We start from the raw sequence: 22,305 nt of genomic DNA, 5'->3' as shown, positions 1-22,305 counted from the left end.
CAAAACTTTCGGTTTTGCTCCCATTTTGCATGTGCTGAATTCAAAGATCTGAAACATTTTCTACACACACAAAAGACCCATTACTCTCAAATATTGTTCACAAATCTGTCTAAATCTGTGTTAGTGAGCACTTCTCCTTTGCCAAGATAATTCATCTCACCTCACAGGTGTGGCATATCAAGGTGCTGATTAGACAGCATGAATATTGCACAGGTGTGCATTAGACTGCCCACAATAAAATACCACTTTGAAATGTGCAGTTTGATCACATAGCACAATGCCACAACGTTTGAAGGAGCGTGCAATTGGCATGCTGATTGCAGGAATGTCTACCAGAGCTGTTGCCCGTACAATGAATGTTCAATTCTCTACCATAAGCCGTCTCCAAAGGCGTTTCAGGGAATCTGGCAGTACATCGAACCGGCGTCACAATCGCAGACCACGTGTAACCACACCAGCCCAGGACCTCTACATCAAGCATGTTCACCTCCATTATCGTCTGAGTCCAGCCACCCAGACAGCTGCAGCAACAATCGGTTTGCATAACCAAAGAATTTCTGCACAAACTGTCAGAAACTGTCTCAGGCAAGCTCACCTGCATGCTCGTCGTCCTCATTGGGGTCTGGTCAACGTTGTGGTTTGAGTGGCCCATGGTGGCAGTGGAGTTATGGTATGGGAAGGCGTATGTTACGGACAACGAACACAGGTGCATTTTATTGAGGGAATTTTGAATGCACAGAGATATCGTGATGAGATCCTGAGGCCCATTGTTGTGCCATTCTTCCACGACCATCACCTCATGTTGCAGCATGATAATGCACGGCCCCATATTGCAAGGATCCGTACGCAATTCCTGGAAGCTGAAAATATCCCAGTTCGTGCATGGCCAGCATACTCGCCGGATATGTCACCCACTGAGCATGTTTGGGATGCTCTGGATCGGCGTATACGACAGCCTGTTCCAGTTCCTGACAATATTCTGCAACTTTGCACAGCTATTAAAGAGGAGTGGACCAACATTCCACAGGCCACAGTCAACACCCTGATCAACTCTATGCAACAGAGATGTGTTGCACTGCGTGAGGCAAATGGTGGCCACACCAGGTACTGACTGACCCCCCCCCAGTAAGGAAAAACTGTGCACATTTCAGAGTGGACTTTTATTGTGGGTAGTCTAAGGGACACCTGTGCAATATTCATGCTGTCTAATCAGCGCCTTGATATGCCACACCTGTGAGGTGGAATGGATTATCTCGGCAAAGGAGAAGTTCTCACTAACACAGATTTAGACAGGTTTGCCAACAATATTTGAGAGTAATGGGTCTTTTGTGTATGTAGAAAAAGTTTCAGATTTTTTATTTTAGCTCATGCAAAATGGGAGCAAAACCAAAAGTGTTGAGTTTATGTTTTTGGTCAGTATAATAATGCAAGTCTATACCCAAAATGAAAAAGGAGGGACATTTAAGGAGCAAAGAGGGACAAAAGAAGGGACTGTCCCTCCTAAAGATCGACACTTGGGAGGTCTGCAAGATAGCATTTGTAATATCAAAGTGTGACATATACAGCTATGGGTAAATGGATGGCAGCCGATGTTAACAAGCAAAAGTGCAGAAGTCTCCAGACTACTACTTTTGAAATTCTGGACGCAGGACTATCTTAATGTGTCTCATCACTAGCAAGGAACAGTGAGTAAAAAGGTAAAGTAGGTCTCCTATTTGCAGTCCTCTACTTTTTTTTAAATAACTCCCTCTTTTGGAGCTCCTGATGTTCCCTCAACAGATGATGTCTGGAGAGAGAAAGTTCAGGCGAAATTAATATTTTTGGCCAATCCTTTTGCTCTTTTGGAGATAAGCCACCTCTAGAAGTGTCTAGCAGTGGCTTTTCATCTCTCACCATTAAACACACACACATTTAGCCGAGCCACAAGCGTATGGAGGAGCTGTTAGGGAGTTGGGAGAGATAACTGTCGGCCGAATGAGCATTCCACCAACAGCTATCGACTGTGTATGCGATGCCCAGCTGTAAAGCATTAGTATGGAGACCACATCGAGAGAGGAAGGTGAGCAATCACATGATTGGGTAACAAAATCTGATTCTCCCAACACTGGGTGAATTACAGCCATTCTGGACCCTCAGACTGAAGGGTTGGTTCACAGCAAGGTCTATTGAAGTTTTTAATAGTCACTGGCCACCAGAACAGACAGAAAAGGAGACAAAGTTTGCTAAGAAAACAAAAACTTTTACTACAAACTTTTAAGACATGAAAGCCTAGGGCCAAACTAACCCACAGACGCTAGCATAGATGCATGTGCCATCAGTGGCACGTTTCTACCAGGAAAATTCAGCTTTCAAGTCACAAATACACAAAGTAGTGTTGAAATATCTGTATTACCTTTTATTACCAGTCTAGCGCCAGACAAAGCTATACAGGATATTTGAGGGTCATACGTCTGTATCGGTAGGAGGCAACTATTCTTGGAATAAGTTTACGTCACAAACCTTTTGCCAATAACTACGCCGGCACTACTACCTACAAATAACCACTTATTATGAATCTTCTCATCCTTCTTCTTAAAATCTTGTCGTCATGTGTGGCTCTCTATTTTGATCAGAAGGAGCTAGCCTGCATACGAAAAGATGACTAACAGGCCATTTGGGGTAAAATTGAAGGCCTGGCACTTGTGGCCTGTGACCATCATTAATCTTAATATAATTGTATAGTAGTTTTATGTAGACATTGTATTGCTCTATTATGTATGGAACCGTTTTTCATCACTGTATGTTGGCATTATTTGAGCCCTGTTTGGTTTTTTATACTCATATGCATTATGTGGCACTGCTACTTAGAGCCCTTTTACACGGGCAGATGATCGTTCCCGATCATTGCCCAGTGTTTGTTGACTGATCAGATGTTTCATGGCAGCATAAAAATTCTTGCTGATCGGCAGAACATCTCCCTGTGTAAAAGGGGATGTGCTACAGTCAGTATGCAAACTAAACGGGGTTAAACAATAGTACTAATGATCACTTGTCCCTCCTTTCATTTTGTATCAGTTGTTGTGAAGGCCCTTTAAACAAGCATTGATCGAATTGTCACATCTGCTTATTTAGGGCCAGCACCATAAAGGTCCCCATTCATGGCCAAAGCCGTTTATTTCAGCCAGGCTGCCCAACAATCTAAGGTGTACGGTGAGCTTACTGGCTCTCACCGCCATCACTGAACTTCCACCTCCAATTTTTTTGAACTCTCACTGAAATATGCTACAGTAGTCTGGCAGCAGCTCTCTCCATATTAAAAGCAGACACTTGGTTGAACCAAACTCTTATAATTAAACACTATATAATATGCTTATTTGTACACTATTAAACTGTACACTACGGTGGGAGCAGGTGTCCTTAGAAATGACTACACAGGGCACCCTTTGGCCCAGAGTATCATATGGTTGGTCTACATATCCAGGGTTGGACTGGGGTTTCTTGGGCTCACCATAAAAAAATATTCTTGGGACCCTAAACCCCATATTATCAATAAAGTCTAATAGGTTTAAGTAGTTTTAAAAAAAAAAAAAGAAATAAACCCTAATCGCAAGTGACTGGCTCCAAAACCAGCCCCAATTTTTTTTCTTCTCCTGGACATTTGGGTGCACTATAGTATCAGCAACTCGGGCCCACCGGAGGATCCTCTGGTACTCGGGTTGGGCCAGTCCGACACTGTATGTATCTATGCCTCATGATGGGCACAGGTAAATCATCACTGGCAGTCACGATCCCCAAGATCTGTCTAATCAAATCAGTGTGGAGGCCACATTACAAAGTCTCATCACATATGGTACGTATTGTATAGATACAAAACCAAGGAACCTCCTGATGGATAAACAAGTCTATTTCCAGGTTATATTCTGTGTCATGTAGGAAGCTACGGCCGCTCTGAACTTAAAAATATACGATAGGGTCACGTGCAGAGCAGGAAGCGCTAAGATACGCTTTAAAGTGAAATCTTCTCCCACAGCATTTACGTTTCCTGTCACAAAGTGTATTGTGCATTATTGCCGAGATCCCAAGGCGAGGATGAGAGGGAGGGGAACTTAACATGAGGATCTGAAAACAATACAGTCTGTAGAGGGAACTTCATGTGTGGCTCTGTGCACCACGTAGGACTCCACCACTGTCATTTCTAGTCCTTGTCTGTAGTTAACCATTAACAATGTTCAAAGGACTTGTGCAGATAAGCACATTGGCCTGCCAAGATACTAGAGGCCAGGAAAAAACACACAGCAGAAACAGGTAAACTACGCACGTCATTAACCCATTCAGAACATTTTCTTGAGATCTGAAAGGGGCCGTCTTGGAAGTTTAAAAACAAATTTTGAGCATTTTCAGCTGAACCCCCGGTTTTTGGAAGAACCAGCCATCAATCTACCGTGTATGGGGAGCTCCCCTCTCTCTCCCCGACATACAACTGGGTGTGACCAATTACAACACACAATCCTTTTCTTCTCCTCGGAAATTTGCTGCCACCAGAGGAGCCCCTTAGAGGCCTTCTCATGTTTCCTCATGCTCAGCCGGACAGAGAATGTATGCGTATGGGGGGAGCCAGGAGACATAGCGGTTTGCTGACAGTTATGGAAGGTGCTTAGGCATCTAAAAGCAGGAAAGTTGATTAAAAAAAACAAAAACAAAAAAAAAACTGTGGCTTAAACTCCCACCGCTGCATTCATAGTCCCTATTGGTCTTTGCAGTGGTGACGTGCTGTCAGTATCGGACTAGGGTGCCTAGGGCCCACCAATCAATTTAATTCTGGGGGCCACTGTCCAAAACTATCCACTCACACAGCAACAGCAAGATGATTTATTATGGGGGGCCCCTGCAGTGACTTGGAGAAGGAAAGTCCCTGGGGAAAGATGATGCTGGATGTCCTTCCTCTGTACTTGAAAGCCACCTGATGCATTAATAATAATGATAATAATAATAAACGAGGTACTTTGTTAAATCTACAAATAATCAGTTTTATTTATAGGATCACCTAGTCAGATGCTTTACGCTACCTTTCTATACACAGTGCAGTCAGTGTATTGTGCTATGTGCCACTATTGCAGGGGGAGGGAGATTAGGGGCCCACCGGGATTCACCTGTTCCCCTGTGGGCCAGTTTGAGCCTGCGTGCTGTACACGTATGGGAACGCTGCAGCCAATTATTGACCTCATTTCAGAATTTACTTAAACAGCTGCGGTGGGGGCAGCCATTTTTGCACATTAGACGAGCAAGTATTGCGCAAATGTTGTTTAAAGGGGTATATTCACATGTGGCAGATATGTTGAAGACATGTCTGCAACTGTATCATTGATCTGAATGGGACTTGCAGAAATCCATGCACTTGTTGCAGAAACAGCCCAATTCAGATGGAACTGATTTTCAGTTGCAGAAATTTCTGCCAGAAATCCACCCTGTGGGAATGAAAGGGTTTGTCCAAGTCTGGGTCCAGATCAATCAAGGCTTTACAAGTTTTCATATTTAATATATATTTATATATATTATAACAATGTTAGGGCCACACATACAAACACTGTATGTCACCAGACACTTGACCATAGAGCTCCAAGGCGTAGGCGCACAAGCATACTTGTTTTAGGTATTTCATATTTTAGGTGGTGAAAATCAGACACTTAAAAGGGGTTCTCCGAGATTTGGAAAAAAAACCACATTGTTTTGTTCAAGTAAGGCCTCATTCACACGACAGTATTTTTTTCACTTCCTTGATTTTTGGAGGATCTACGGACATGAAAAAAAAAAAGTCGTTTTGGTGTCCGCCTGGCCGTGCGGAGCCAAACGGATCCGTCCTGAATTACAATGCAAGTCAATGGGGACGGATCCGTTTGACGTTGACACAATATGGTGCAATTGCAAACGGATCCGTCCCCATTGACTTTCAATGTAAAGTCTGGAGTTCTTTTATACCATCGGATCGGAGTTTTCTCCAATCCGATGGTATATTTTAACTTGAAGCGTCCCCATCACCATGGGAACGCCTCTATGTTAGAATATACCAGGGGTACACAACCTTTTCTGGTTGGGGGCCACGTTGTGAGCCTGAACCAATTCCAAGGGCCGAAAATAAAACTTAAAGGGGTATTACCAACTGAAATACTATTTTTATGGCATATTGAACATACAGTATGTATCATAAATGTCTAGTTACACTTCCAGGACTCCCATCTAATGGGAAAATACATGAAAGATACATGTGAGCAGCCAAAAGACATAGACATACATGTCTGTTACCAGATGGTTGGGGGCCGCACAGAATGGTATTGAGGGCCGCATGTGGCCCCCGGGCCGCAGGTTGTGCACCCCTGGAATATACCATCAGATTTAAGTTACATCGTGAAAACTCAGATCAGACAGTATATTCTAACACAGAGGCGTTCCCATAGTGATGGGGACGCTTCAAGTTAGAATATACTAAGAACTGTGTACATGACTACCCCCTGCTGCCTGGCAGCACTCGATCTCTTACAGGGGGCTGTGATCCGTACAATTAACCCCTCAGGTGCCGCACCTGAAGGGGTTAATTGTGCGTATCATATCCCCCTGTAAGAGATCAGGGGCTGCCTCCCCAGTTTGAATATCATTGGTGGGCAGTGCGGCCCCCCTCCCTCTATTTTATTATCATTAGTGGCACAGTGTGCGGCCCCCCCTCCCTCCCTCTATTGTATTTAACTCATTGGTGGCACAGTGTGCGGCCCCCCCTCCCTCTATTGTATTTAACTCATTGGTGGCACAGTGTGTGGCCCCCCCCTCCCTCTATTGTATTCAACTCATTGGTGGCACAGTGTGCGGCTCCCCCCCCCCCACCCCCGATCATTGGTGGCAGCGGAGAGTTTCGATTGGAGACCCAGTTTAAAATCGCTGGGACTCCGCTACTGCAGTCCTGGTTGCCATGGTTACTTAGCAATATTAGAAGCATCATACTTACCTGCTGGCTGCTACGATGTCTGTGCCACCAATGAGTTAAATACAATAGAGGGAGGGAGGGGGGGCTGCACACTGTGCCACCAATGAGTTAAATACAGTAGAGGGAGGGGGGGGCGGGGGGACCGCACTGGCCACCAGCGATATAAATACAATAGAGGGAGGGAGGGGGGGCCGCACTGGCCACCAATGAAATTGAAACTGGGGAGGAAGGGGGTCTGCTCCCTGCTGCCTGGCAGCCCCGGATCTCTTACAGGGGGCTATGATACGCACAATTAACCCCTTCAGATGCGGCACCTGAGGGGTTAATTGTACGGATCACAGCCCCCTGTAAGAGATCGGGTGCTGCCAGGCAGCAGTTATGTACACCGTTCGTAGTATATTCTAACTAGAAGCGTCCCCATCACTATGGGAACCCCTCTGTGTTAGAATATACTGTCCGATCTGAGTTTTCACAAAGTGAAAACTCAGCTCTGAAAAAGCTTTTATGCAGACGGATCTTCAGAACCGTCTGTATGAAAGTAACCTACGGCCACGGATTACAGACGCGGATGCCAATCTTGTGTGCATCCGTGTTTTTTCACGGACCCATTGACTTGAATGGGTCCGTGAACCGTTGTCCGTCAAAAAAATAGGATGCACACAAGATTGGCGTCCGCGTCCGTGATCCGTGGCCGTAGGTTACTTTCATACAGACGGTTCTGAAGATCCGTCTGCATAAAAGCTTTTTCAGAGCTGAGTTTTCACTTTGTGAAAACTCAGATCCGACAGTATATTCTAACAGGCACAACGGCCACGGATGCACACAACGGTCGTGTGCATGAGGCCTAACAGTACTGCACTAATGTTTAGGCTATATTGTAGCATAGTTCAAGTATGACTGTAAGCTGTTCTTCTCCATTAACCACTTTTTTCATACAGCTTCATATTTTTACAAATTTTTGAGGATGTTACTGAATCTCTTCATTTACCATGTTGTTCTTAGTGAATAATGAAGACAGATGTCTCGGTGGAGAACGGCGAGGAATCCAGAACAACTAATCTGGCAAATTGTTTTCCTTCCCAGTTGAGAAGCTGGAGTGCTCTACACTTGATATACGGTCCTTTCCATCCCTGTGGGCCATTTAAGAACAGGAAGATTATCTGGAAAAAAGCTTAGTTCTGGGGAAATGTACCCTCAGCACGGTGGATGGAGATGTTCTGCTTTTCAGCTTAATACATAATGGAGCATGCACAATTTAGTAAACCAGTAATAATGCCAATGGACTTGGTAAAAAGAAAAAGGAAAAAGTCTGGTACCGTGTTAGGCTACTTTCACACTAGCGGTTTTCTTTTCCAGCACTGAGTTCTGTTATAGGGGCTCAATACCGGAAAAGAACTGATCAGTTTTATCCCCATGCATTCTGAATGGAGAGAAATCTGTTCACAATGCATCAGGATGTCTTCAGTTCAGTCACTGAACAGCGTTTTGGACAGAGGAAATGTAGTGTCCCACTAGGTAGGAGTGGGCACTACACAAGGGTCAATTGGGTCACGTGTTACTCTTACTCCTAAGGGACAGTGGCATTATATTTGAACTATGCATTTTTATGTATTTTCTATGTGTTTTGATATGTATTGTTCCCCTGTGACATGTACAGCAGGCCTATTGGGGTGTAGTGTAGCATCCTAGACACTAGAGGGAGATGGAAAGCCCCTAATATAAATGTTCAGGCCCAGACAGGGAGGGGTTAGTCTGTAGTCAGGAGTCTGTGGAGACAGAAGTGAGAAGGCACCAGCCAGAGATATGCTGAGGGCCTCCTCCTGACATGCAGCTAGACAGTCCAGGCTTCTAGTTGCCACCAGGAGGCTAGTGAAGAATCATAGCCTGCCTACAGTATCCTGAGTCCAGTTAGCTCAGAAGAATCAACCCCAGTAGAAGAGATGTGCCTCCTGGGAGAAACCTGCAGTACCCACAAGCCAAGCAGTGCCTGAGTTCCAGCTAGACGCAAGTAAGCTGAAGGGCAGAAGGATTACAAATATAGAGCAAGGATAAATACGGGAGGAAGATTATTTGCCAAGGATAAAAGCCAGCATTTGGGTGTCCAGGCCTTGGGATAGAAACCAGACAGGAGTTCTAGGAACAGAGTACACTATTTCTGAGGAGAAGGTACAACCTGGTCTGAGTATATATTATTATTGCCTTCCGAGTATCTTGCCAAGATTATACCTGCCAGTATTGAATTAAGCCTGCTTGAGAAGCACTTGATGTAAGGGACTGTATTGCCATCTTACTGTACAAAGTTGGACTGTTCCAAGTAAAGCAAAGTTTGGTTCACCATACCATCTGGGTACCTCACTTATTACGACTGGAAATCGGTGTGCCACCGTTACAGGCACTGGCGTCACAATCCTTAAAGGGACCTTGCCCCAGGCACTCAAAACACCCGCAACATCCAGGGCACCTCATCCACCATCAGGCCTGGTCCCTACATACAGAGTGTGCCCCAGAGGAACTTTGTGTCAGCCTCTCCTTCACTGCCACGCGCCTGCCCAGGGTTCTCCTACAAACAGTGAGTAACCCTCGATTGCCCATAACCGTGACCTCACTTCGCAATACCCTGCAGGTCTGGCGTGCTGCAGAAATACCACAGCATTCTAGCGATATGCCCCCATTGTCTGTGATGGGAATACCCCTTTAATGGGAGCACTAAACTAATGGATTTGGGGAAAGTAAATATCAGGTGTACTGGAAATCTAAAGAAATGTCTATGTCAGGAGACCTTGGGGGTGATTTATCAAGGAATGGCAGTTTTATGCTGGACTTTGATATTCCCAGCGCTGCTGGTAGATGCGCTTGATTTAATGAGGCATAAATTAGGCTTTATCTTTCACCAGTTGACTGAAGTCTGACTGGAGTAGATTTCAATCATTTACACCAGTTTCTTGGTTCACATGTCGGTGAATTTTCCTGGGCTGATGGTCATACCCCCACCAAACCTCCAATACAGCCCCCCTATCCCCAGTGTTGAGAGCAACATAAAAACAAAGCATGCATCAGGCATTTAGAAAGTCACAAAATGAGGCCATGCAACTTTTTTTTTAACCTCAAAAACTGGAGAGTGAGTCTTAATAAATGACCTACTTTGTGCCAAGATCCCTCAAGCCCCTAATTAATGCCATTACACCACCTCACAAGGGACAGCATGACCTGATACATTTCTGTTGCCCAATACCTCACACTATTCTATGTGATCTTTTGGGCTCCTTCAAACAAGTCGGTTCATTCTATGAAACACACTCCATAAGATGACCACATTCCCCAGACCAAACAAGCCTCCTCATGACCGGAACTCATTGAGCTTCTCAAAGCAATTCATCCCATGCACATTCTACCCCAAAGCGAAAACCAGTCTGTGTGTGTATGCTGATCCTCAATTTACCTTGATAGCTAGTTCAAATGAATGCTTACCAGATTAGCAATCAACATTATCACGTACGGTCACACCCAATAATTTCATAGGAAAAAGCCACAACTCGTGCAGAAACTAGAAGCAGGTCATAGGTCTTCTGCACATAGACGTTTATTACAAGCTCTGGGCTCACTGGTTGACATATCCTTCAGATTTTTTTATGTTTCGCCTGTACAAGATCATCTCTTCTATTTGCATTTATGGGAATTCCCTTCTGATCACCATTTATATCATGAAACTGATGGATCCAATATGTCACCATTCACACATAGTCATTATTATTACTATGGAAACAGTAATCACTATGGGGGAATTTATCACGAGGGGAATATTTAAAGTCAGTTTTGCTTGAGTCTACATTGCCATTATTTGCATTAAATGGATGTATCAAACGTTGCAAGTTGCCCCAAAATGCAGTGCAGTCAGCATGTTATAGAGCAGGAGGAGCTGAGCAGATTGATATATAGTTTTGTGGGAAAAGATTCAGTAAAACCTGTAATTTATGAATTTACATTTAGGTCCATATATATATTTGGACACAGACAACAATTCTAAAATTTTTGTTCTGTACATTACCACAATGGATTTTGAACAAAACAATTCAGATGCAGTTGAATTCAGACTTTTAGCTTTAATTCAGTCGGTTGAACAAAATGATTGCATAAAAATGTGAGGAACTAAAGCATTTTTTAAATTCAACCCCTTTATTTCAGGGGCTCAAAAGTAATTGGACAAATTAAATAATTGTAAATGTTATTTTTTAATATTTGGTTGAAAACTCTTTGTTGGCAATGACTGCCTGATGTCGTGAACTCATGGACATCACCAGACGCTGTGTTTCCTCCTTTTTAATGCTCGGCCAGGCCTTTACTGCAGCGGTTTTCAGTTGCTGTTTGTTTGTGGCCTTTCGGTCTGAAGTTTAGTCTTTAACAAGTGAAATGGATGCTCTATGGGTTCAGATCAGGTGACTGACTTGGCCATTCAAGAATATTCCACTTCTTTGCTTTAATAAACCCCTGAGTTGCTTTGGTTTTACGTTTTGGGTCATTGTCCATCTGTATTATGAAATGCCGACCAATAAGGCTAGGTCTACACTACGACATTTGTCGCGCGAAAATAAGTCGCACGACAGATAGGGCCCAACTACACTGCAACATTTGTAGCGCAACATTTTGTTGCACCAGTGTCGCGCAACAATTTTTATAATGGCAGTCTATGGTGGTGTCGCACTGCAACATGCAACATGCTGCGACGCAACAGTCGAATGGATTTTCTGCGACTGTTGCATCGCAGTCGCAGCATGTTGCAGTGCGACACCATAGACTGCCATTATAAAAAAAATTGCGCGACATTAATGCAAAAAAAGTCGCGCGACAAATGTCGTCGTGTAGACATAGCCTTAGTGTGGCTGCATTTGAGCACACAGTATGTCTCTGAAAACCCCAGAATTCATCCGGCTGCTTCTGTCCTGGGTCACATCATCAATAAACATTAGGGACCCAGTGCCACTGGCTGCCATGCATGCCCAAGCCATCACACTGCCTCTGCCGTTTACAGATGAAGTGGTATGCTTTGGATCATGAGCTGTACCATGCCTTTGCCTTACTTTTTTCTTTACATCATTCTGGTAGAGGTTGATCTTGGTTTCATCTATCCAAAGAATGTTCTTCCAGAAGTGTGCTGGTTTTTTTTAAGATTTCTTTTTTTTTTTTTTCTAGCAACGTCCAATCTAGCCTTCTTATTCTTGAGTCTTATGAGTCGCTTGCACCGTGCAGTGAACCCTCTGTATTTACTATTATGCAGTATTCTCTTTATGGTAGATTCGGATAGTGATACGCCTATATCCTGGAGAGTGTTGTTCACTTGGTTGGCTGTTGTGAAGGGGCTTCTCTTCACCATGGTAAATTATTCTGAGATCATCCACCACTGTTGTCTTCCGTGGGCGTCCAGGTCTTTTTGCATTGTTGAGGTCACCAGTGTTTTATTTAGTTCTCAAAATATACCAAACTGTAGATTTTGCCACTCTAATAGTGTAGCAATTTCTTGGATGTTTTTTTTCTGTTTTCGCAGATGAAGGATAGCTTGTTTCACCTGCATGGAGAGCTCCTTTGACCGCATGTTTACCTTTCAGCAAAATCTTCAAAATGCAAGCAACACACCTCAAATCAACTCCAGGCCTTTTATGTGCTTAATTGATAATGAAATAATGAAGGAATTGCCAACACCTGCCCATGAAAGAGCCTTTAAGTCAATTGTCCAATTACTTTTAGTCCCACAGGGTGCCACATGTAAAGGAGCTGAAACTCCTAAACCCTTCATCCAATTTTAATGTGGATACCCTCAAATGAAAGGTAAAAGTCTAGACTTTATGCACATTATATAACTAACTATAACTTGAATATGTTTTAGTAAACAAGTTAAAAAAAATGTGTGTCCAAATATATATGGACCTAACTGTATATCTGTTTTTTCTGACTTCAGTTATACATGGGGGAGATGTTATCAGTGACTGAAAGCATGCCCTGTGTAAAGGCCCCTATACACCTTAGTGTAATGTTGGCCAAACCCACTGAGATTGGCAGGTTTGGTCGACAGTTTAATGTGTATCATGAGCTCCTGACTCTCCCCTGAAATATGATGCCAGGGGAGAGAAAGATGAACGGCTCCCTCAAAGTTCATTTTGGCATCAGGGTGTAGTATTATAGGGCACAGTTAAGGATGCTCTCTGAAAGATGTCTGGAGGTTTCTGTGGCACCCAAGAGATATGCCAACTTCTGGATGCCCCAGGATAGTTGTCAGGTATGCTTTATGTACAATTTCCAATATACTTTACAAGCAGGGCTGGTCATAAGTGCCCTGTTCAACTGCCTTTTCATAGGTTCATGCACCAAGTGAGTCATCAAATGTCCAGACAATGAGGGCTAGTGGCAGCCATGCCAGTAACGGCAAGTGATGTGCCCTGTGCCAATGCACTGACTGCATACTTATTAGGCCGTCCTAGTACACAAGCCCAGGTTTAGTTAAGATGCCCCGTCTAGAATTTTATTATCCAATTTCTAATTTAAAAAAAACAAAAAAAAAAAATGCTTTTTTCAATTTGGAAGCTCAGTATTTCAGAAAATAAGAAGAGATTAATGAAAAAAGTGAAAGGTCAGACTTTAGAAAGAAAATATGGCTCAGTCCGATTATTACAAAGTTCACATTAAACTGGATGCTTGTGGAATATGCCCGAGATATTAGCACAAATCATAAGCATAAAACAGTCTCCGAACACTAAAGGGATTCACAAATTCACCATAAAAGCCTGCCCATAAAGAAGAGAAATGTTGCTTTAATCTAGACATTGACATCTGCTGTTTATATACTCCTTACAGTTATTAAGCTTTTCTGTTTTTCACAAGTCCCAACAGAATTACAGAGAAGACGGTGTAAATATTCTTCAGGCATGTTTACCTCATTATCTGTCATGGCAGATCAAGTGCTCTATGCATATTGATGAGAGGAGAGGTGAACACAAACCAGCTATGGGTTATCAGCCTCGGCCAGGAGTCCTGGACCCATTTATAGGAGGCATGGTCATCAATGTGTAAAGGAGAATAATTCCCTTACGTCTGAAGAACATTTTCAGCTAAAATGATTCTGTAAAGAATATGAGTCAATAGTGAAGTTGCACATTTAGGCTCGGGTCACACCTGAGCGTTTTACAGCGCGTTCCTACCCGCTGTAAAACGCTCAACAAGGAGAAACCAATGATTCCCTATGGGAATGGTTCACACCTGGGCGTTTTACAGCACGTACGATCGCGCTGTAAAACGCCCTACGCTCAAAAAAGTACATGAGCTTCTTTGGGGCGTTTTGTCGCGCGTTCCCGTACATAGACATTCGGGAACGTGCGACAATGAGCGTTCGCTTGTCTCTGTATGCGCGATTGTAAACGCCGGTACAATCGCGCCTACAGAGAGCTCCTTTCGGAACGCTCAGGTGTGAACCCAGTGTAAGGGATCCAGGTTTCTTTAAACACCCATGACTTCACCAAGTTAAATATCTACCCTATGTTGCAGTAGGTGAGAGCTAAGGTCGCAGCATGGAAAAAAAAAAGAATTTAGGTGTGGTAGCGAAGGTTGTGTTAATACAAATGGTACTATTGCCCAAGGTTTTATATATATTAATAAATAGTCCTATGTGGATCCCTGAAAAAGTTTTAAAAGGGTTTTCTGAGACTTTAACTGATGGCCTATCCACTGGATAGGTCGCCAGTATCTGATCGGTGGGGTCCAAAACCCCTGCCAATCAGCTGTTTAAAAAGGCACTGGAGTTCGTAGTAGTGCAGCGGCCTTCTCTGCCTTTCCGTAGGCCAGTGACGACATGTTCATCGGTCACGTGGCCTAGGAGCAGCTCAGCACTATGGAAGTGAATATGGCTGAGCGCGATACCAAGCACAGCGCTATACAATATACAGCGCTGTGTTTAATAAGCTAGGAGAAGGCCGTAGGGCTCACAGGTACGCCAGGACAACAAAACAGTTAATGAGCATGGGGTGTCGGACCCCTACCGATCAGATACTGATGATCTATCCAGGGGACTCAATGGAAAGTCTATCCTCAGTATAGGTCTTCAATATCAGATCGGTGGGGATCCGACACCCCTGCTGATCAGCTGTATGAGGAGACAGCACATGCGCACTGCGCGCCCCATCTACCTTCTCTCCTCCTGTCCAGTTCTGCTCTGTCTATGGCAAAGACCATAGACAGCAGCAGCGGACAGGAAAAGAGAAGGGAGACGGCACATGCACACTGTGTGCGCCGTCTCCTCATACAGCTGATCGGCAGTGGGTCCCGGGTGTCGTCATCATCAATAGTAAAACCGGACAACCCCTTTAAGGCTACATGCACACAATCCTATATATCATGGCGTCTGCAAACAGTGGATCTGCAAAAGAAACAAGAATAAGACATGTTCTATAATTTTCAGAACGGCTACACGGATGCAGACAGAACACGGATGATATCCTATGCTGACCACATTTTTGCCGCCCCATAGAAATGAATGGGCTTGCGTGTGATCCGCAGAAAATGTGTATTGGATGCCGACCAAAAATATGGTTGTGTGCATGAGGCCTAAATCTTTGGGCAAAAAGGGAAGACTATCTAAAATATATAGCATGCAACTGTTATAAAAAAATATCTATAAGAACTACCTGACTGCTGAAATATCCCGATTAGAGAAATGTACCAATAAGTTGGAAGAGGATAATATTTCATTCTATGTTTCCTTTCCTATTTTTTCTTTAGAGGTGGAAATGTGGTTGGGTACGGTACTTTTGTGGGGATATTATAAATTAAAAATGGATTATTATGAATTTTATATGCAAAGATTAATAATAATAATAATAATAATAATAATAAAAAAAAATAAAAAAAAGTGTACATAAAAAGTTTTGGCCCCAAGTAAGACCGAGGTCCAAATGTAGGATTATTATGAAATCATTTAAAGGAGTTTTCCCGTACTTAATGCGCAAGTAAGATGAGCCAACTGAGCAGAAAAAATGATCAGAAAAGATCTGCTCCTCCCCTAAAATTGCCTGGTCACCAGCGGAGGTGAAGAGCTGCATTTACACGTAGCAATCACCCCCCACTGCATGGTGACAAGCGATAGCTACTGCTATTACTCATATTTGTAGAAAAAAAATTATAAATGTATGCACGTCAGGATAAAATTTTTCTTTTATTAAAAAATGCACGTCAGGATAAAAAATTCTTTTATAAAAAAACCCCATTGAAAATAGGTTTCTGTCCATGCCTGCGCACCGCAAAAAAGTAGTACATGCACTACTTTCTTGCGGAGCGGTCTGTCGGATGCGGATCGGGGACCTCATTCAAGTGAATCGAGGGGGGCGTCGATCCGTATGTGGCGGTCGGTGCCCGTGCAACGCGGACCGCAATTTGCTGTGCGGCCGGCACATGTCCGTGTGCATGAGTCCTTAAACATGTAGTCAGGCATTTCGGAGAAGAGTAACTGAGGAAGAGCACAATTCATATTTCTAAGAAATGCTGCTGACGGCTCCTCTCTTTAAAGGCTCCTAAATGTTCAAGTATTTTCTTTCTGATGTTTTTTGAAGATAACCTGCTTTCTGATTTTCGGTATGACACTTCGGTCACAGCAGATCAGTCAGTTAGTGACACCCAAACCACTTCCTGACAATCTTCTGTGAGCAGGCGGGAACTGTAGTAATGGCAGCCGCCTTACCAGTGGATAAATAATTCACCAGACCATAGTACAAGTGTATGAATCACACGCAGACGCTGCTGGCTGAAGCAGGTGAGCGCTGTACGAATCCTCCACCGGATGCATGCGGTTTCCCAGGCGCAGCCTCTGGTAAATATCAGTCTGCTTCAGTACACACAGGGGGGTGAAGGAGTGAAACATTGATAGAGGACCCGTCCCCTCTCCTGACAGGTCTGCTTTAGTAACTACTCGAATCCACCTTGTAATAATTATTCCCGTTAGAAGTTATGAGCTGGTAACACCCAGTTCAATGAACCTTCAATGCAGTTCATTCAGAACTTCTCACAGGAATAAGAAAGGAATATCACAACACAAGGCCTCATGCACACAACGTGTTTTGTTTCTGTGTCCGTTCCGTGTTTTTGCGGGTAGGATGCGGACCCGTTGAATTAACGGGTCCGCAAAAAATGCGGACAGCACACCATGTGCTGTCCACGTCAGTATGTCCGTTCCGTAGCCCCTGCAATTTGAGATAAAAGTAGGATAAAATGGCAAATGAATGCGGCGCACTGAAAATGTGACCGACGAGGCTGGAAAATGCATCAAGTGATTTCAGAAATGCGGCTGAACATTTGCCACTTTGTACAAGTCTCAGGGAGCGTTGTCTTTAAAATGGACCCCCGATCAGCTGCTATAAGATGCCCATACACCCTCAGTAGCTGATTGCAGCTAGTGTTAAGCCAACTTTGTGTTTCAAGTTCGGCGTACAAGGTTCGGGGTTATCTAAGAAATCCGTTATGGATTCCGCTATCAAACCATACGTTATATGGTCTGTGGTAGCGGAATCCATAACGGAATTCTTAGATAAACCGAACCTTGTACGCCGAACTTGAAAAACAAGACTTCAGACTACTTTCACTCCTGCATTTTACTTTCCAGTTTTGAGATCCGGCAGAGGGGATAAAACGGAACGGAGTGCACCAGAACGCATTCCATTTCGGGATGTTGCATTCCCAAGCTGAACGGGCTGGATCCGGCACAAAAAAACAAACAAAAAAAACACGTAAGTCAATGGTGTCGGATCTGGATTTTTTTTTAACACAAAAAACTGGATCCGGCGCCCATTGACTTACAATGGTTTTAGTGCTGGGTTCGGCATGTTCATTTTCGATATTATACAACCGGATCTGTTCTGAACGGCTGTAGTTGTATTATTCAAACAGATGCGTTTTATTGTGGTTTTGAGATCCCATGTCAGATCTCAAAATCGGACAGCAACAGCGTGTATGTGAAAGCAGTCATAGCAAGGTAAAGACTGCTAGACATACAGTGAGCACCACCAGCCAGGTTTCATTTTTAATATCCAATCAATATAAACCTCAGATTACTCTGACTTTTGGTCAAAAATTCCAACATAATTCAGAAAAGTGAAAAAAATGATGGACAACAGCAGGGAAAACAGCACCATGGCTCCCATACACTTCCAGAAATATATATTTTTGGGCAGGAACTGTACTTTCCTGAAAAGAAAGAAAAGTCAGGCTCCAAATGGAAAGTATATATATGAGGGGATACTCCATACAATGTCAGCCCCACTACTCCCTGCTGTGGGGGTAAATGAGGAGTGTCATTTTGGATTTCTACCTGCAGGGGTGTCTGAAAGCTGCTTATCCCCCTCTCTCTCTGTAACAGACGTGAGAGGGACAAGTGGCTGTAATGACTCTGCGGGGCCTCTACAAGCGAGACAACGAGCGCCGCCTTCGCTTCAAATGGCTGATCAGTGGGGGCACAGAGAGTCGGTCATCACTAACCACTGCACTGCCAACCAATTTATGCGCGTTTTTTTTATGTGGTTTAGGTGCGGACTTTCTCCATACACATGTGCACTGCGTGCGGGTACAATGCTTGTGTCCAGAGGTTACGACTACTGTGGTGTGTAAATACGAGGTGGCCGGGACAGGAGTTGCTGCACATGCGTGCCTACGTGTTCTCGCGTGGTCTCAGCCACCAGACAGGTCGGTGATTTTTCCTATATAGTGTGGAAGCATGGCCACCGCTGCTGGATTGCAGGGTGGTCATAAACCCTGGAGACAAGCAGTGTATAATGTGATGTAAAGGAAGCAATATGGACAATCACAATACATTAGTAAGTGCCTTGTATTAACTTTCTCTACATGATAAATGCCATCTGGTGAATTGAGACAACCCCTTTAAGCCACCAGAGTTATCTGGAAGCAACCTACTCCCCTCTTCTCATTCAGAACACATGCGTACAAGCATACCTGTGTATGCGGACAACCAACAGGTATCTCCTTGGTAAGGCCTGGCTGTATCTTTACCGCTCAATGTTAATGATGAAGACCGCCAACCAGGACCAGCCCTATATTAACTGACAACACCCTAACGTGATATCTGAAAATGGATTATCACTACAGTAGTGAAGCCGCCTCCATCTTCTATTGAGACAACATGAGCTGTTCACCAAGGTTTTCAGCAGTGGAGAACCTACTTTATAGTAGGGCGATGCACTTTTGGGACAACCCCTATAACTACACTTTTTTTTTATTTTTTATCTTTCAACATCTTACAAGCAGTTTACCTTTTGTCAGTCACACGTAATGCAGTGAAATGATCAACGTGATATGTCACTTCTGTATACTCAAAACCACTGACAGAAATGGCGGGCTAGACCTGCCGGCCAGCCTGTGCCATGTACAGTGCTGGAAGTGTTTTAAATTGTTTTTTTTCCCCACTCTTACAAGTGGTGACATATTCCTCAGACATATGCAATCCCTATTTATCAGTGACAATTCACTCCTCTGGATCCCAACTTTCCACAGAACAAATAGTATGTGCCACGGCTGCTTCAAAACAATATCCTGCAAAGAAGAACTGCTGACCGCTTACTGCATAATACACACTGGAGCAGAACTGCTGACCGCCCACTGCATTAGAACTGCTGACTGCCTACTGCATAATACACACTGGAGCAGAACTATGCTGTACAGTGTGCATCAGGAGCACCACTTTGCAGATAGAAGGGCAAAAATGGGCATGATCTATGGGGGATCCAGAGTTTGGACTTCCACCAAAGGTTATATCATATCCTAGCAACATGCCTTAACATCATATGATATGAATGTCTCCAACACAGAATGACAGGTACGGGAACAGCTCAAACACGTTTCAATTTGATAATTCTAGATATTCCAAGCCTCAAACATGATATTTTATAGACAAGGCTAAATAGCTGTAGGGAATGATAGAAACGTTGTGCCCTATCTAGATATAGTTCCATAGGGAGCAGCCCAGCAAATGTCTACCTATACAGAATCAGGGGAGGGAACATTTCTGGTCAAAGTACAATGAAAACCCGCGTCACCCTCAAGGAAACTCAATGGACTCTGATGTGATAGCACTTAATCAGCATGACTGAGGTTCTCCAATCTCAAAGGCAGACAACTGATAACATTCTTACAAGTGATCAGGACAGGATAAGGAAGGCATCTCTAGAAGAAGCCCATTCAATGCAAATGCAGGAGCAAAGTATGTCCTTGAGCTGTCCTCTTCTGTCAAACTAAGCATTCCTTACTTTCCTTAATTGTCACTTGCACCAGGAAACTGGTGTAAATGTTGGTGAATTTGCAGCGGCTGATGGCCCTGCCCCCACCACTCCACAAAGCAGTGTAAAACCGCTGCATGTGCCCAAAACTAGGCACGGGGGCATTCAAAAAGACACAAAACGGGGCCATGCAACTTTTTTAAAGACCGTTTTTAGCATGACAGATCCCAGGTTTCTGCTAAAAATCCAGATTTTAGGACAACTATGGAGCTGTAGACCAGTAGAGTCTTGCTGTCAAACAATACCTAAACTCTTGACATAAAGCGTAACCTGCTCATCCGTGTAAAGATGTAAGGCTACTTTCACACTTGCGGCAGAGTGATCCGGCAAGCAGTTCTGTCACCGGATCAGGCAATCTGCATGCAAATGGACAGCATTTGTAGACGGATCCGGATGCAGATCAGTCTTACAAATGCATTGCAAGAACAGATCCGTCTCTCCGGATGTCATCCAGAGAAACGGATCGATCTCAGGTATTACAAAAAAAAGCAAAAACACACACAAAAAAAGAAGCAAGGATTACAAAGTTATACAAACTTCTGACCTCCACAAGGCTTACTACATAAACAAGGCATGAAACCAAATGACATTCCAGCAGTGGTTCAGGTGATGGGAATTGAGCTTCCAGCCCCCAGCCAGAAAAGTAAAACAAACAAGCCAACTTTTTTGTATAATAAACAACAATTTGACACGATGTAACAGTGTAACCACCTGGATAAAATAAAACAGAAGCAAGGAACTGATCTCAATCAACAGCTTCACACATGGCTGCAAAGAGCTGCTCCAGCTCTACACAACCCTCCAAAAAAACTTGCTGCTCCACTGAAAAGATCAGGGGAGAACAATGAGGCTGAATGTGACTGTAAAGCAACAGGTGAGGCACAGCACATGCATGGAGGTGAAACTCAGTGTGTGGGTGCTGTGCGCAGGACATGTGCCCCCCAAGTCCTGCCCTCTGCTGCAGGTGAGAAGGTTAGAAGCATTGCATGCACTTACAGCCATATCTAGGTCTAAGCATGGGTGAGATCTCCTCATGGTGCATCCTGTTAGCAGCTGCTACACCTTTCACTTCTTCCCCCTTGCAGAAGATGCTTCAATCCAGTGAAGATAAGTGGGTCACAGGGGTCCAGGGGTCCCAGGATCCTGCACTCAGGTCCCTTTTTTTGTCCTGCCTGTTGCTTTCAGGCTGTGTAACAGTGTGAGGTCTCTCCTCCTCCTTCTCCCCTGTGCTGCTGCTGCTGCTGCTCCTGCCTTCCTCCTCCTCCTCCTCCTCCTCTCTCTGTTTTCTATAGACTTTCTCTTGTGCTCAGAGCATTGTGCGGAGAGCAGCAGTAACCTATCAGCGCCACCTACTAGATTTTTCTCATCACAGAAAAAGTCAGAATCAGTGATAAACTATTATTTACCACTGAAATTTTCAGTGATAAATGTAAATGAATGGTTTTTTCCCCATTTTTACCTGAATATTTATACATTGTATATATTTTTATGGACTATATAGTATATATTTTTACACTGTGTGAATACTGTGTATATGTGCCCGCATGTTTCTATGGAAACCCATGCGATTGCGAGTAGTACATGATGTCCTTTCTTGGGTTTCCTCAATTAAAAAAATGCAGTTAATCTATGACAAAACAGGAACATTTCGGGCATGCAGAGGTTTAATGAGGATAGCATGCCCGGGCCAGAAAAACAATTAGCTATCATTGTGGAAATAAATTCTGCTCACTGCGGTGGTGTAAATACGGCATTCGTGCTGATTGATCTCCGTTATTTCAATGCAATTAATAATTACAGTATAATAAATCTGTCCCCAGGGAGTTCACTATATGGTATGCTCAGGCAGATGCTCTGGTTCACACATAGATTTTTAGTGGCGTTTCCCCATTTTTGTGGAGTTTTTTTGCACTAGTGTTTTTTGCTACAAAATGATGCTGCAGATGTTAGCTGAAGGTCTATGGGAAATATGAAATGCAGGAAACACAAGGTCTTTTTTTGGTACTGGGCGGTGTTTGGAATTATGTAGCTTTTCTG

The 22,305-nt window shown here is 43.7% G+C and overlaps 1 protein-coding gene across 2 annotated transcripts in view; it reads right to left on the bottom strand.

Moving 5' to 3' along the window:
- The window catches only part of IQGAP2 (IQ motif containing GTPase activating protein 2), a 340,563-nt gene extending 319,070 nt beyond the window's left edge, over positions 1 to 21,493 (bottom strand). For both annotated transcript variants that reach the window (XM_044276088.1, XM_044276089.1), the window contains exon 1: positions 21,265 to 21,493. In XM_044276088.1, coding sequence (XP_044132023.1) covers positions 21,265 to 21,310 — 46 coding nt within the window. In that variant the 5' untranslated portion in view covers positions 21,311 to 21,493. The remainder of the gene's footprint in view (positions 1 to 21,264) is intronic.
- Positions 21,494 to 22,305: the final 812 nt, after the last annotated feature.

The sequence above is a fragment of the Bufo gargarizans genome, chromosome 1 (genome assembly GCF_014858855.1).
Source record: "Bufo gargarizans isolate SCDJY-AF-19 chromosome 1, ASM1485885v1, whole genome shotgun sequence".
In the NCBI taxonomy this organism is placed as follows: Eukaryota; Metazoa; Chordata; class Amphibia; order Anura; family Bufonidae; genus Bufo; species Bufo gargarizans.
The sequence above is the reverse complement of the archived record's forward strand: the minus strand, read 5'-3'. Positions and strand labels throughout refer to the sequence as shown.